The 16,150-nt window shown below is 39.6% G+C and overlaps 1 protein-coding gene across 7 annotated transcripts in view; it reads right to left on the reverse strand.

Moving 5' to 3' along the window:
• The window catches only part of KLHL32 (kelch like family member 32), a 99,346-nt gene that overhangs the window by 50,984 nt on the left and 32,212 nt on the right, over window positions 1-16,150 (reverse strand). For 5 of the 7 annotated variants that reach the window (XM_009479257.2, XM_075707626.1, XM_009479259.2 and 2 more), the window contains one exon: window positions 11,228-11,326. The exons of the other annotated variants lie outside the window; for them this stretch is intronic. In XM_009479257.2, coding sequence (XP_009477532.1) covers window positions 11,228-11,326 — 99 coding nt within the window. The remainder of the gene's footprint in view (window positions 1-11,227; window positions 11,327-16,150) is intronic. 7 annotated transcript variants of the gene reach the window in all.

Here is a 16,150-nt window from a genome sequence, read left to right on the forward strand (position 1 = left end):
AAGGTCAAAGTGTTTACAAGGCAAGTCCAGCCAATATATTACTACCCCTCTAATGCAGAGGATACAACAGCTCCTATAAAAATTACTGTAGAGACAATTCCATGTGTTACCAGCCCACCTCCCACTGAACCGCAAATAAAAGTCCTGGTTTAAGTCATTCTAGATCCAATGCCACCTATGCAGCTAGAAACACTCTGTGATAGAAATCACAGATTCTGTAAGACTCTGTTGAAACAGATGGGAAATTTAGCAGCAACTTTCTCCAAATTAATAAGCAGGTGTTTAGAGCAGATTACACAGGAAAACAAGTGAATAAAGTTACAAACATTTTTCAGTTTGGAATAACAAGCAGGACATTACTGATGGTTAATAAAGTTGTTAATACAACTAATCTTTAGGTTTGTATCTTTAATTTTTAGAATTAGTGAGATGAACGAGGACAATTTATAACTTTCAAAGCTCTGATTACATATTGGCTGAAGATTCAGTAAGACAGCACGTATACATTTATATTCATTCTGGGTTCAAGGCCTATTCAATACCCTGGACAGAAATGGTGTTTTTGCTTTAAACAGAATTAGTCTACATCACAGTTCTGAAGCAGGATACTAGTTCCCTGGCAAATTCTACTCTGATGCAGTTGTGCAAACAAAACACTGTAAAAGATGGAATGTGCTAAAACATTGTTTCATTTACCACTGCTAAGAGATCTACTGGAAAATATCAACAGCCATACATGGAACTTGTTTCCTTCTTTGTGCTCCCCTACAAACTGAAATGGTTCAGCAAAAAATGCTTCTCTATTAAGTACTGGAATTGTATTTAACAGTAGTTAAAACTAGATGATAACTTGGGGTACTTCCATTTCTGAAACTACTTATGTATACTTTGGGCTTAGGTCATTCCCATTACAAATCTATCTTCTTACTGAGCACAACATACTAGTTGAGTGTGTTGTGAGCAGTACAGATAGATGGATCAAACAGTAATGATTAAGCCATCAGAAAAACATAACATATAATGGGGGAGCAGGGAGTCAACTCCATAGATTTGTATCATGTTCAGACTTTTTGCCTTTAATGAGAGGTGGTCTAAAGAAAAATCTAAAATGCAAATACTGCCAAACTGGGGGATGTATCAACTTGGATCCTTATGACTTCAGTCCATCTCCACCACTAAGTAAACAAGGTTTTGAAAGGATAGCCTCTTCTATGAAACTGACTGTAAAATGAAAACAAAATTTACAAGGTCTTTTTAACATCTTTTAAAGATGGAGCAGACTGAGTCATTCGCTATTTTCCTCAGTTTAATACTTCAAGTGCCAAGTTGCCTCTCAAATTCCATCAAATAATACATTTTCTCATTCATTTTCTTAAGAAACATTCTGCTCCTGCTTAACATTTCAAATTTGAAATTGATCCCTGTGAAAATAACAACAGTGTGTTTAAAAATGCAAAGTATAGAGGAGGTAAAAGATACTTACTTCATAATTAAAAAGGAAAAAAAGTCAGTTCTATTTTGGCTAAGCCAGTACAGAGGAAAGAAAAGATGGACAATTAACTCTCTACCACAGTGATACTTCTGAGATAAAAATCAGACTGTAACTCACTTCAGGTCCAATGTTCTCTTCAGGTTCATAGGTTACATGATTTATAGTCACCATTTTGTACTTAGCATTCTGGCTTTTCCCATATTGGTAAATACTTTATAATCAAAGCACTTTCATGTTTCAGAAATACCTTTGCTAAAATGGCTTAACGCAACTCAAATTGCTTTAGATCAAAGCAAATTTAAATAAAATGTCCTTCTGCTTCTTTACAGGAGGTAAAAAGCAGCTCTGTATATCTGGTGCCTGTATTCCTGTTCTTTCACATTAGAGCTGTAAGTCTCCTCTTTCAGGTCACGTCTTCCACATAAAAGTGCTAAACTAATGCTGCTTAATGACAAATTAATGTCCATGAATAAAAAATACACCTCTAATAGCATAGAGTAATTTGCCATTACAATATCATCATTGGACATGCCCCTGGTTTAATACGATGTATTTAATTCATAACTTAATGAGTGATATATAAAAAGAGAGAGATGAACCCTGCAATTACATTTATGTGAGTCTGTCACCTTATTTGTAAAACCTTAGAGTCATTTACATTCAAATTAGAACAAATGAGTGATTTCACAAAGTGCAGTGATAAATGACCATTGCTCCATAAGACAGAACTGTATTTCCTGTGAAAACATTAACAGTTTCCTATTATTTGTTAAAAATTACAATGCATATTGCCCAGTGTTGTGTGAATAATGACTTTTTTACTGATTAGGTCAGAAGACTAATACAGAGTAAAAATAAATAATTTTTCTTTTCATTTTTTCTGATTTTAGCTTGAATTTATCTGCTGAAACTGTTATGGACTCACACTGCCACCTGCTGCCCACGCCTGGGGAGGAAGGGCCCCGACTGCCTTACTTCAACTCAGGTTCAGCCATTTGGCTTTTTGGGTTTCATCTCTCACAATCCAAAAAAATTTTCCTGCCAGACTGCTAACTGGGCATGTCGCCGAGACACCAGCACATAAGGGTAGCTGCACTACCCAATTACAAATAATGCCATTCTTGGGTCCATGTATCTAAGCTGCCTCAATCAATAAGAAGAACGAAAAGCTGAAGACATTGTGGGGCGGGAGGGATGGGGCGACATAAAACATTAGTATTGACCAGATGGTAATAAAAACAAAGAAGAATTTTTTACATTAAGCATTCTGGAATTCATCAGCCTATTTACAGCTTTATAAAAGTACTAGAAAGATTCCAGAAGCAGGGATCTTTCAGGGGCTGAGGGACGGAAAGGTGAGGTAAGAGGCCACATTGGCTAGAAAAACAACATGACAAGAGCAGGGAGGGAAACAGTGAAGCAATACAGCTTCTTTGTTCCCATCTAAAATACACACCAAATCTGTTCCGCCTTCCTGACAGAAATTTCAAAAAGAAGGAAGACGTAGCAGTATCTGCCTCTTCCCAACCTGTGACCTGTCCTGTGACTGATGCAGAAGACCGGCAATGTGTATCCATACAACTAGCTACGCAGCTCAGGAGCTTTAATCTTGCCAGCAATAATAAACCTAGACAGTCTAGCATCACTTTTCATACATCCATCAGCAGCTCCAATTCAGCTTTGCCAACTATTACTTCATTAGGAAAAGCACACACACACAAAGCCAGCAGGATCCTGACCATAGTTGCACCACTTTCTCTAACAGTTAACATCCCAGGAGCAGAATATCCACTGTCATATCGCAGCTAAATAGCAGCAAGTGGATTACAGTAAGAATGGGATTCAAGGTGACCGAGCATACCATTTTTACCTTCCTCACTGACGCCAACTGAAAAATGGAGAAAGCCACCATAATTTTTTTCCTGAGTCCCATTCTAATTTGGAATCCTCAGTAGTGCATTCACATTTCATATATATAAATCTGTATCTCTGTAATGCGTCTATATGTCAGAGAGGAGATAAATTCCACAAGTTGTTTTTGAGCTTTGTACAAGAACTCTCCTAATGACTGACAATAGCTCGAAGACTCAACACCTGACAAAACATGCTCCTTCAAAAAACAGTAGACCAGCACAGCAACTACTTCTTGCATAACACTGAAAACCAGCGAAATGCAAGATGGTATTATTTCTGTATACTTTATATTCTTGGTATGGGAAGGTCACTCTTTCTACCATGGGAAAAATTGGTGGACTCAAATTTGATGGTGGTGGCTTTATAAAACACCACTCTAATTCTGGGGAGTGGAGGTAGGGGGCGGAGAGTGCGTGTGTGTGTACTTAGATTAAAAACTCAGTATTAGTTAAAAAAAGGTAAGCCTTGGTTGCTAGATGACCTTTAGATTTTTTTACAGCAGTTTAATTTGCTCTATATGAAAAACCCAGGAGCTAAAATCCCAGCTGAGCTGGGGCTTCTAGCAATACAAAGGTGATGCTCTCAATCTCTGCTGTAAGAATTAATTCATCTCTGAAAGAGTGTATCTTAGTGAAAGTTGGGATTGTGTTGTTGGCACAGTTCCAAATGGACAAGTTGGGGTTTAAGAAAAATAAATAGCTTTGAAGCTCTGGCCCCACCACATACGTAAACCATGCACACTCCTTTTCATTCCACAGGCAGATTAATTTGTAGCTTCTTCCTTTTAAAAACAGTAATGTATTTCAACCTATGAACACATTCAAATAGTTTAAAATTAGTAGAAGAAAAGATTCAGATCATTAGGTGCTCATACACCATGAAAAAACTTTGTTTTATAAGCCTAGATTGACTATCAGGGTAGAAGGTTAAAAATCAAATGCCCCTACCCAAGACACTTTGCCTGCTTCATTTACTACCAAGAATTATTCCAGGAGGTCCTATTTTATCATTTGTGAGTTGATTAATCTATTTTTTGCATTCCAGGCCTGATCCTGCTCACTGTCTGCTTTTGTATGCAAGAATCCAGAGCATACAGTACAGAGGAGGCTCCAAGAAAATCCTAATTGCTGCTGTACTGTGCTGTGGTTTTTCAGGCTCATTTTAATCACTCACCTAAAATGTTCTTTTCAGCTTAAATTAGCCCTCTTTCAAGATGCTATGACTGACATCAGTAGCAAGCGGGCAGATATACCTGTGGCAGAGTTCTATCCACTGTAATGAAGTTTCTAAATGGTAACCTAGTACATTTATCATTTAGCAGGGAACTTAATGCAGTTAAAACTAATGGGAAAGTTGGCATCAAACTTTTAACTTTCCTTGACACAAAAACATTTATGATCCCAAGAACAGTTTTTAACAGTCAGGGGAACTTTAATGGCAATCGGGATCACTGCTCATGTCTACTACACTTGTTGCTCCTAGCTACTGAGAGAATAGGAAATGATTTCCAGTATTGAGTACAAGGACAGTCAGCTAATACCACTTCTAATAAGGCTGTACTGAAAATATGCAACTGTCCAACCAATAAACATAACATAAATGATACCCCAGACTGTGTCCAGTAATAAACTTAATTTGTTCTTCACAAAATGTGCCTGATCTGGCAGCAGAAAGTTAAAGGGGTAAATGCTAACAATCACGCCATGTCCTGCCTCTGAGAAACAAGTAGGTTGCTTTGGACAGTTCCACAACTTCTAAACCCCTCACTCCACCTATCACCCTATTACCTTGAATGTAACTCAGGAGGTATATAGAACTCCACTGAAAATGACAATACTGGACTTTTAAAAATACAGAAGAAAATCACTTAGCTTTAAGGTAAGGACAATCTTATGTCCCAGGTCTCTCTATGTCAGTGGAAATAAACCTCTGGTTTAAAAACTGATTACTAAAGCTATACCCACACAATATTGAGTCAATGTTGATCAGTAGAAAGAAACTCCATTAAAAACTCGTATTCTCAATAGCATTCCTTCCTTATTAAGACTCTTTGATTGTTGAAATAGTTTGCTCTCTTTGGTACTGAATACCAAACAGCTGCGGAAAGAGAGAAAACTTCTTACATCTACAACCAGTTATATAACAACTCGGACATATTTATGAAACAAACATTTCTATGTTCTGAATAAATCTTTTAACACATTTATTCTCTTGCATAAGAATAAATTCATCATGTACCCTTCAGAAAAACATTTACAAGCTTTGAAAGTGCAAAATAGGTCATCACAAGCACACTACCTAATACCATGTTCTCTACAGCTCCATTTAAGAAGTCCATTCTCAGATCTCCATCACATTCAAAGCCTTCAACTAGCTTTCTCTTGCCTTCTCCAATGTCATAGTAGGACAGCTATGGTCCACTGGAACTTTAAAGGCTAAAACTTTTAAAAGGGAAACAAGACATTCAGATAACCCATTCCCATTATATTTCAACAAAGTCTACCTGTTGGTTGCATCTCTCTGCCTTAGCCTCCTTTGAAAAACATCAGCTAAAACTGACAATCAATCTGAGCTGGAAGAGGAACTCAGGAAACAAAGAGTCTTAGAGAAATGGATGTGCACTCTGCAAGCAAATGCTGTGTGCGTGATTATGGACCTTAGCGCAATTCAAGATACACAAAGCTCAAGTCTTCAGCTTAGCTTTCCCACACCTATGTAGCAGCTATACAGCTAAAAACAACCACGCTGCCTTACCGTTTGTTTAGGTTGAGATGGATGTGTGAGATTTCAAGCCTTGTTTCAATGTTTAAAGCACCTGAGAATTATGCACACATTATGATCGGAGAGATTCATGAATATGCATGTATCTCCAATAAAATATATCAGCATGCTTCAAAAAAGTCCCCCTCTATAAATGAAGCTAAAAAGAAAACCCCCAAACAGCAAAGGCTAGGGAGTAATCATAACTCAAGATACGGCACTGCTGAGGCGGGGGGAGAAGTCTATACAACACAAAGCTGGAATTAAGACCTAAAGTAAGGAATGCTTGGGTATTTCTCTTGTTTGCAAGTAGAGAAAATATGATCTACAATTCTTTTGAAATAAAAATTAGTAAATTATCAATCCAAAATGAGAATGAGTTTTCCAGTGAGAAAATGGAATCAACATTAGATGCCACAGAACATTTGATAATGTGAAGTTTATAGACGATGAAACACATTTAGTAAACTAGCAGTGTTGTCAGAAACCTCCATTGTATCATGTTAATCATAAACGTCTTAGAGATGGATACTACCTAATTGGGGTTGGGGGGAAAGAATGTTCCACTCCTTTTTTCTATCTTTCCTTTGATCAAAACCTCTTCATAAAAATGCCATAATTGTGATTCAAGTGATTTGCTATAGAAATCTTTCTGAGATTTATCAACAAATTAAAGTGCTCTAAGCTGGTTGGTCTATAAGAAAGAGGACCTGTCTTATAGTCAAAATAAGATCTTGTTTATTCTGAGACAACTGAGAGGGAATTCCTTAAAGATCAGTGAATATAAAAGTCAGCGTTGGCTGGAAATGAATCTGCCCCCAGTGCACTGCAAATCATCTTTGACAAGATAAATTAGATGAATTAGATCAGTACAGTCTTCTGTGGAACCTCACAGGCTACAAATATGCCTTGGAACAGATACATGTATGGGCCATGCCAATTGCATTTGTAGCAAAAGAAATCCTTATTGAAATCCATGGAATAATTACAGCCCCCAGGTAAAAGTATCAAGAAGAGATGAAACTGTCTTGAGCTCCAAAAAACTGACAAGCTGGAACATCTAGAGAAAGAGAAGAGCTGGAACAAACTCTAACAATAAGAGCAGGACTCTTATACAGGAAAAGCCTGGTCCAATCCAAACAATTAAAGACAATCCCAACAAGTTAAAACTCTGTGTCATCATTACACAACAATAATAAATGACAGCTAGATCCCACATACTGTATTTCCTGAATTTATGCTAAACTAAGCTAAGTTCGTATCTGAACAACTCAAAACAGCAAGAAAGAAATTCACTAGTACAGTAAATGAAGAACTCTGCAGCACTCAGTCTCATCAGAAAGAAGAGAAAGGGCAAGCATTATTTTCTTCCCATCATCTGTATCATAGCATGGGGGGTGACAAGACACCCCAGTTATCAAGTGCAGCAAGGATAAGTTCTTTAACTACTTTGATTTTATTTTTAGATAGTACTAAAAGAAAGCAACAGATATTTTTAAAATCACCCAATAGTATGTAGAACATAAACAGATATTTGATATAATTAATTTCAACCCTGAATGATATCTGAGTCTTTATGCACAGCACCTTGTTGACCTCTGCTAAAAAGGCCTACACAACTACTCAAGGTTGATTACTTGCATGTACTGCAACTCTGCAGAGTAAACAAGACAGATAAATTCTTGCTGTGATCTATTCATACTGCAAATCTGTCTGCAGATATGTCTTGTTGGGGTGAACCTGGTAAAAAAAATACTGTAAAAAGAGTAAAATACAGCCTAGAGCCTGACATGATGTAAGCTACAGTCATCCCACAGATAGCCACAGATTCAAAACCTTACAATGAGACCCTGATTCAAAAATACTTTACAGAACTACCAGTGCTCTGTCTTCTAAGACATATCCTCCTCCTTATTCCCTACCCTTCATTGCCTACCTTATTCCCTACCTCCATCACTGTTAATCTGGACACTGGGTCCCACTTCCTCCTCATTTTTACACCAGTGTAGCTCCAGTTACCCTACCTTGGCACGCTACTCAGACTACAACAGAGCTTTCAGATCATTTGAGTAACTGCATATTGACCGTCACCTCCACAGAATTTTTACTGGTCTGTTAGTTACAGAGTAATTTGGCAGCAATGTTTGGTCACTCCGGGGATTTGGGGTTTGGGGTTTTTTTTTTTGGTGGGTGGTGTGGTTTTGGGGTTGATTTTTTATTTTGCTAGGTTTTTTGGTTTTTGTTTTTAAATTCATTAGCAGTCTGTTCCTAAATACTTGACTATGGCTTGCACATCAAGGACAAGATCCAAAGCACTGCTAATTCTACAGTTGTCTTGCCACTGCAGTGACCTTGGGATTAAAAGTATTAAGATGGTGGGGGCAAGGGAAGAGCTACAAATACCAGAGGCTACTCAACACAGGTCATGAAAGAAGTTCGTACAAGGACTTACATTGGGCATTTGCCTGCTCCTTTCCTACAGTTCTCTTGTGTCCCTACCTCACCAGTACTACAATACTCAGTTTCTTCCCTACTCTTTAATATTTCCCCTAGCTACTTCGCTGCAGTGCTCTCTGGTTCGGTTTCTGACAAAGACAGAGCATGTAAGCAGCAGAGACAAGCTCACACTGACTGATTTGTTAGGGGGGCATTACATACACTGTATGACTATCAATGTGTGGTGCTTTGACACTGGCTGGATGCCACGTGCCCACCAAAGCCTCTCTATCACTCCCCTTCTCAACTGGACAGGGGCGAGAAAGTATAATGAAAAAGCTCGTGGGTCAAGATAAGGACAGGGAGATCACTCAGCAATTACCATCATGGGCAAAACAGCCTTGACTTGGGGAAAATCAGTTTAATTTATTACCAATCAAAACTGAGCAGGGTAAAGAGAAATAAAACCAAATCTTAAAACACCTTCCCTCCACCCCTCCCTTCTTCCTGGGATCAACTTCAATCCCAATTTTCTCTACCTCCTCCCCCTGAGCAGCGCAGAGGGACGGGGAATAGGGGTTTCGGTCAGTTCATCGCGCGTTGTCTCTGCTGCTCCTTCCTTCTCAGGGGAGGACTCCTGACACTGTTCCCCTGCTCCAGCATGGGGTCCCTCCCATGGGAGACAGTCCTCCACGAACTTCTCCAACATAGGTCCTTCCCACGGGCTACAGATCTTCACGAACTGTTCCAACATGGGTCCCTTCCACGGGGTGCAGCCCTTCAGGAGCAGACTGCTCCAGCATGGGTCCCCAACAGGGTCACAAGTCCTGCCAGCAAACCTGCTCCAGCGTGGGCTCCTCTCTCTCCACGGATCCACAGGTCCTGCCAGGAGCCTGCTGCAGCACGGCCCTCCCATGGGGTCACAGCCTCCTTCGGGCACATCCGCCTGCTCCAGCATGAGGTACTCCCCAGGCTGTAGGTGGATATCTGCTCCACTGTGGACCTCCCTGGGCTGCAGGGGGACAGCCTGCCTCACCATCGTCTTCACCACAGACTGCAGGGGAATCTCTGCTCCGGTGCCTGCAGCACGTCCTCCCCCTACTTTTTCACTGACCTTGGTGTCTACAGAGTCATTCCTCTCACATATTCTCACTCCTCACTCCAGCTGCAGTTTGTGTCCTTGTGGGTTGTTCCCCCCCCCCCCCCCTTCTTAAATATGTTATCACAAAGGCACAGCCACTGTCACTGATTGGCTCAGCCTTGGCCGGTGGCAGGTCCATCTTGGAGCTGGCATTGGTATCGGACATAGGGGAAGCTTCTAGCAGCTTCTCACAGAAGCCACCCCTGTAGCCTCCCCCCACTACCGAAACCTTGCCATGCAAACCCAAGACACAATGTTAGACTTGTATCTTCTTCCTCATAACAGTAATGCCTTCCCATCACCTGCCTGACAACTGGTAGGCCAAATGTTTTTGTGGCTTATTTGGCATCTCACATTTCTTATTTCTCAAACCAACCATCTTTCCCATGACATTCCATGTCTATTTTCTCAGAAAAGTTAAATCCTCCTTACATTCCTAAAAACAAACTGATACAAATTGCAGTACTCTACCAGCCACTTTAACTGTCTAATCAATTTATAATGCACAAATTAATACCACCTTATTGTCTGAACATACATTTTGAAGGCTTCCCTAAGGCTAACGCTCAAAGAACAGACTCTTTCTCCACAAGACACAGAGCCTTCAAGTACGTCCTAAAGCTCTTAACATGAGGTCCTGCGTGCCTACAGTACACAGTAGCTCAGTGTGCTGCCAAGCACACTCAGACTGTTCAAAGGCAGTTATGCTGTTGGAAGGGAAGTGCATATGGAGAGGATTGTGCTGACATGCATTTCCATACCCAACTGTTGCACAGATACAGCCAACACACCCTATTTCAGAAACAATACTGAAAAATTACAAAGAAAAGGAAACACTTCAGTAGAACGTTATTGCCATTTTTTTAATACAGCTTTTCATAGATACACATCAAAGCTATATTCTTGCTACCACTGGGAGCCATCTCCTATACAAGCCAAGCACAAAAAATTACTTTACTGGAATCAGATTTTTTGCTTCATAATGACAGCCCTAATATTGATAATATTATCAGCATTATGGGCACAATGCCAGTTGAGAATAAGGTGCCATTGTAATAAGCCCTACCCCTTCAGTGAGAGGTAGTAGTGCCCTGGAATATGCATCAATATTCTGTTGTGAACACTTACGCATCTGAATGCTTCACAATACTCATGATCGCAATAGGGAAGTGTCTAACATTTGGTAAACTGAGGCAGAAGAAAGCAAATTCTCTGGTAAAAGAGGGAATCAAACTCCCATGTGCTGATACCAATCAGTGGACCATCTGTGTTTTCAGGACTGAAATGGACAAACTGGATGGGAGGAGAAAGCACCTACTACAAACTGATACCCAAGTTACACTCAAAATTCATGTCTCCTGAAATCCAGCTTATTGCCATTTAGATTACATCAGGTATTGTACTAATACTCTCCTACTGAAATTAGGCTTGAAACACAAGTTTACCAAACAGAAATGGCTGATAATCAGACAGAGAAGCCTCACCTGAATGAGATAGTGAGAACATAAACTGAGAAGCTCCAGCAGCTGCAAATGGCTCCCAGCTGCTAGGACATCCTGTATCACCCCTGGTTCCAAGAGGATCTGTAATAAGAAAATGGAAGGTTTGTCATGTAGAACTCAGAGTACTTGTAGAAAATACTACAGGCCTTTGTTATTTCAGAGACTTAAGTCAACAAAGATCAGAAAAAGTACAATTAAGCGTATAGAGAAGTCTTTGCAGGATGGGGACAGAGTTTTTAAAGGTCACCTGAATTGCCCAAAGGATTTTTAAGCACATTTTCCTGTGAGAGTCCGTAAGCCACATTACCCCCTAAATCCTTTAAACTAAATGCATGTTATTCATTTAGAAAGGAGAATTTTCAAAATAACAGAACCTCCTTTTGTTTTCCATATACCTGGATGCTTCCATATATACTAATGAACCCAGGGCAACAGAACTGACTCAGAAGTCTCCAGTATTAATATTATTCATGCTTGTAAAAAAATATACGTGCTAGGAACAACCTTCCCATTCTACACAGTACCACTTCATAACTTTCCTAACCACTGTCTTCATTTTACAGACCAAGGCTGTGAAGGCACAGAGAGAGCGTGCTGCTGGGGAAGTGCCAGAAAGGGCTTAGAAACCAAGACTGATTATCCTGTCACTTGCTCACATGAAACTCCTACTCATTTCAATTAAAATCACACACAGGCAGCAGCTAGGATAATTGGGCCCCAGCTCCCAGCCTGCTGTCTTGGGGTCAGCTTGTTAGAGCATCCCTTTCAGGACACAAAAAAGTCTTTGGGAATACAGACACTGGTCAACTTCATATCAGCAATCACATTACAAACTATCCAAACTAATATTATTTAAATATAAGTCGTACAGCATCCAACAAAAATCAGAAATGCATGAGAAAAATTAATTTTTCAGTTTATTCAAAAAAGCTCAGTTTATTCAGAGTTTTATCCTTGCATTTCCCCTGGCAACTTTGGTTTCAGACCACATGAGGTCAGTCTCTCACTGCTCCACAGGGAAGTAAAGCTTTTTTCAGATCCTTTTTTCTTCTGCCCACACAATTTAGTTTTATCTCACAGCATCGTTTATATGTCTCAAATGCAGTGGCATGAGGATGGCAAACAAAAGGAAAGACAGTCATCTGCATATTTTGCAGTTAAACTGTTTTTGAGGGAAATGAAAACAACATGTATACATTTCTTCAGGCAAACCCACAAATTATCGCCAACATAATGGATATATTAGGAACAGGAGAGGAGAGAAGGGGATTGATTCTTGTTTATATGAAGAACTCATTTACTTTGAGTTCTGTCAGTGTGTGACATGCTTAAAGCTTGTGCAAATCACTATATATATTCATGCTAAGTTTTAAGTGAACCTACATGTAATTTACATACTGTATAAAAGTTCTTTATCAAGCCAGAAAGACACATAAGCATCTTAATGTAAATGAGAGTCAGGCCCAGCACAATCCAGGTTTTTGGCTGGTGCTAATGAGGTTGCTATGCATGATGAGAGGTAGTTCAATGGAAAGCTAGAAAATATTTCAGTTACAAAAATATCTCCAATAGGTATATTTAAAAAAAAAAAAATAGCAGAACCGTCAAATATTTTCAAGTGAGAACTCAAGGTCAGACTGACAAAACAAGCTGGTTTAGATCTTGCAGTGTTTGTTATTCAGACATCATTTACACTGAGGAAGTTGTCATCTGATGTCATATTACTTACTAAGTACCAGCCCCAGCTTAGCATTGTTAAAGACACTATATGAAGAAAAACAGAACCCTAAGCAGATTACTACCTTGGAGGTGTAAACAAGCTATATTTAACTGTGATAATATTAATGTATTTTAAAGCTACAGCAATCCATTTACAAATAATACTAGCAGCATTATGAGATGAGAAGTAGGACAAGAGGCAAGGAGACTAACTGGTTACTACCTAGAGGTTATTTACACAAAGTCAGCAACAAAAGTTCTTTTCAAGGTGGCAGACATATTTCTTACAGTTTTCCTATACCATGCAAGATTTATTCTGATCAGATAATGTATTCAGCTTTATGTTTCCCAAGATAACTGAGGAAATTTTATTTTGCCTCTTCCCAAGACTTAGCCTTAAATGGAACTATCTGAATTTTTATTTAATACTTATTTGGATATAGGCAAAATACTAATTCATTAGCAAACTGCATGCTGGGGAAACCCACAAGAAAAAGAACAAAAAGTAAAGAAGGAAGAAAATATTGCAAGCCTTCCTTCTACTGAAACTATTATTCCACACCTCTTCACTTCTATACATTAATACAAATACTTGATTTTTATTAATTACCAGCATAGCTGTTTATATGCTATATAGGCCATCCAGCTGAATCCTAACAGTAAATGCACATAAATACCACCATATGCACACCACAAGTACACACAGTGACTGACTCTCCTCTGTTTGTCTAACCCTCAAAACAATAGCTCTGAGGTCTTCAGAGTGATGCTTATTGAAAATTAAGGAGAGGGAAACTAAGGTCTACTTTGGATTCACACCTTTAAAATTCATCACAAAATATTAGTGTGAAAACTAAAGACAGACGCTTAATCATTTTCCCCACTCCATCCTGAACCCAAGGGTTACAAGGCATAATTATCAGGGCAGAAACTTAGAATAGTTTGGAACCATCAACTTCAGACAAACTTTGCAATCTCCACCAGTGAAAGATGTGCCTTTGTATGACACATGCCATCTTAAGACTAGTTTCTGTGCTATTTTTATATTAAGATAATTAAAACCAATTCAGGTATTGCACCTGGCTGCATCTTATAATCAATCCTCTGTTCAACCCTTATTTCTGAGGATTTTCATTATGCTCTCAACTTTTCTCTGGCCCATGATGCTACCCAAGAAAATCAGCTTAACCACCTTCTCCCTATATACAATGGGCAGATCTTGCAGGTAGCCTGAGTAACTTACTTTCCCAAGCCACCAAGTCTGACATACTGCTCATTTGCAAACTGATCTCCTTTGTCAAGCTATTTTTCTCCTCTCCCACAATGACTGTGTTTTCAAGGCAGCCATTCTATCCTCCATCATCCCACAAACCACAGAGAGCATGCACTAAATCCAGTTCACTCCCTCTTGTGGTCAGATCCGTCAGCCAAGGGATAGAAAGGATGCAAAAATTCGGTGTTTCTTTGCAACTGAACACTGAGTTCACAAGATCCAGAAAGGCAGATTACACAATTGCTTAGATCCACATATCTGAGACATACAATTTAAACCTATAGGGAAATGCATCCATTTATGCTTCGTTGATATATTGAGGAAAGCTGCTCTGCAAATGCAAGATTAGAAACTTTCATAAATTAAACCTGAGCTTCTGAAGCACAATTCTGAGGCAGAAAAGAGAATTCTGTAATCAGCCCCATGGTCACAGATACACACAACCCTGAACACTCCCCTGTACCTCTACCCTCTGGGCAGCAGTTCTAAAACTGGAATTTGTTCCCCCTTCCTTCAAGGTTTCCCTCTTCCTTTCCCAACTCACCCTGCATCCACTCCAACCCAGTACGTCTTAGCGCTCTGGGTAAGCGTGGAAAAGACTAACTGGGATCACACATCTTGCCTCTCTCTTCAATCAGTTTTCTTTGGGAGACTTCTTGGCAACACAGAGCAACTAGCAGCTACGACTTCTTGGGCTAGGAGTAGTATATGAACTACCGTCCTTTCTCAGGGACAACTACTCATGCCGCACCTCCACATTGCCCAGACTGAGAACATCCTCCTACTCTTTTAATGCCTCCTGCCCCCTACAACCAACAAACCAGTGTAAGCCAACAAAGAAGTTGTATGGTCGCAGCAAGAGGGCAATAATGCACAAAAGAGAGTGAGGAGGAAACTCCTTAAACTGTCCTTCCCAACAAAGAAACTTACAGCCTAAGGCAGAAGGTAAGGTCCAGATTAACCATCACCTCTATGGAGTCTCACGAGGTTTATATCTGGAAAGAACAATTAGATCATTTAAACAAACAGATCTATTCCCTGTATATTGCAGGCCATTATATTTCATGCAGACACTTTTAAAGACACTACGCTACAGCAACTTTAGGCCCAAGGAGGCTAAACTGGGTGCCCAAAGATGGAGACTGAAGACGCACTTCTACCATTTATACCCCTGTCTTTCCTTCTCATTTCCATACAGCTGTTTGTGGAGCCATGGAATAAGTGAGGTTGTGGCATGATTCACATTAAAAATAAACCAGCATTGTGCTATAACAGTAAGGAAATAGGTCATGTCATGTCAGAAAATTCTAGAAAGAAACATGGAATTTAACACAGAAAACAAGAAAAAAAATCCTAAGATTCCTGCCAGTCTGATGAAAAAGAAAATTCCTTCTTGATTCCACTTGCAGTGATCAGCATTTCAAACGAGACAGGCATCTAACAAAAGCACCACTTGTTTTTCCTCTCTGGAGGCCATTCTGTGTGCTTCAGAGCAATCAAAAAAAGTAACTTTCCTTTTAGAACAATTTAGACTGCATTTCACTTGCAACCAGTTAGCATTTCTGCCTGTCTCCCTGTTCATTCATGCTTCAGTTGAATCCTGAGCTCCTTACATGTTGAGAAGTGCTGCTTCAAGAAAGCGTGAGCAGGGAAAGAATGTTCTAGTCCCCCTGTGGGCAACTGCCCAAAGCCCCAGCACATAATGTTTGATAGTACTCATTACAAAACCCAGATGTCTCGTTAGCCAATGCCAGAAGGAATCATGACCAGCATTTATCTGATATATGTCATAATATTTTTCCAGAAAACTAAATGAAAATCTATGTGAAATGCACAGCATATAAGTCATAGAATATCTCAAGTTGGAAGGGACGCATAAGAATCGAGTCCAACTCCCTGCTCCTTGCAGGACA

The sequence above is a fragment of the Pelecanus crispus genome, chromosome 3, assembly GCF_030463565.1.
Source record: "Pelecanus crispus isolate bPelCri1 chromosome 3, bPelCri1.pri, whole genome shotgun sequence".
In the NCBI taxonomy this organism is placed as follows: Eukaryota; Metazoa; Chordata; class Aves; order Pelecaniformes; family Pelecanidae; genus Pelecanus; species Pelecanus crispus.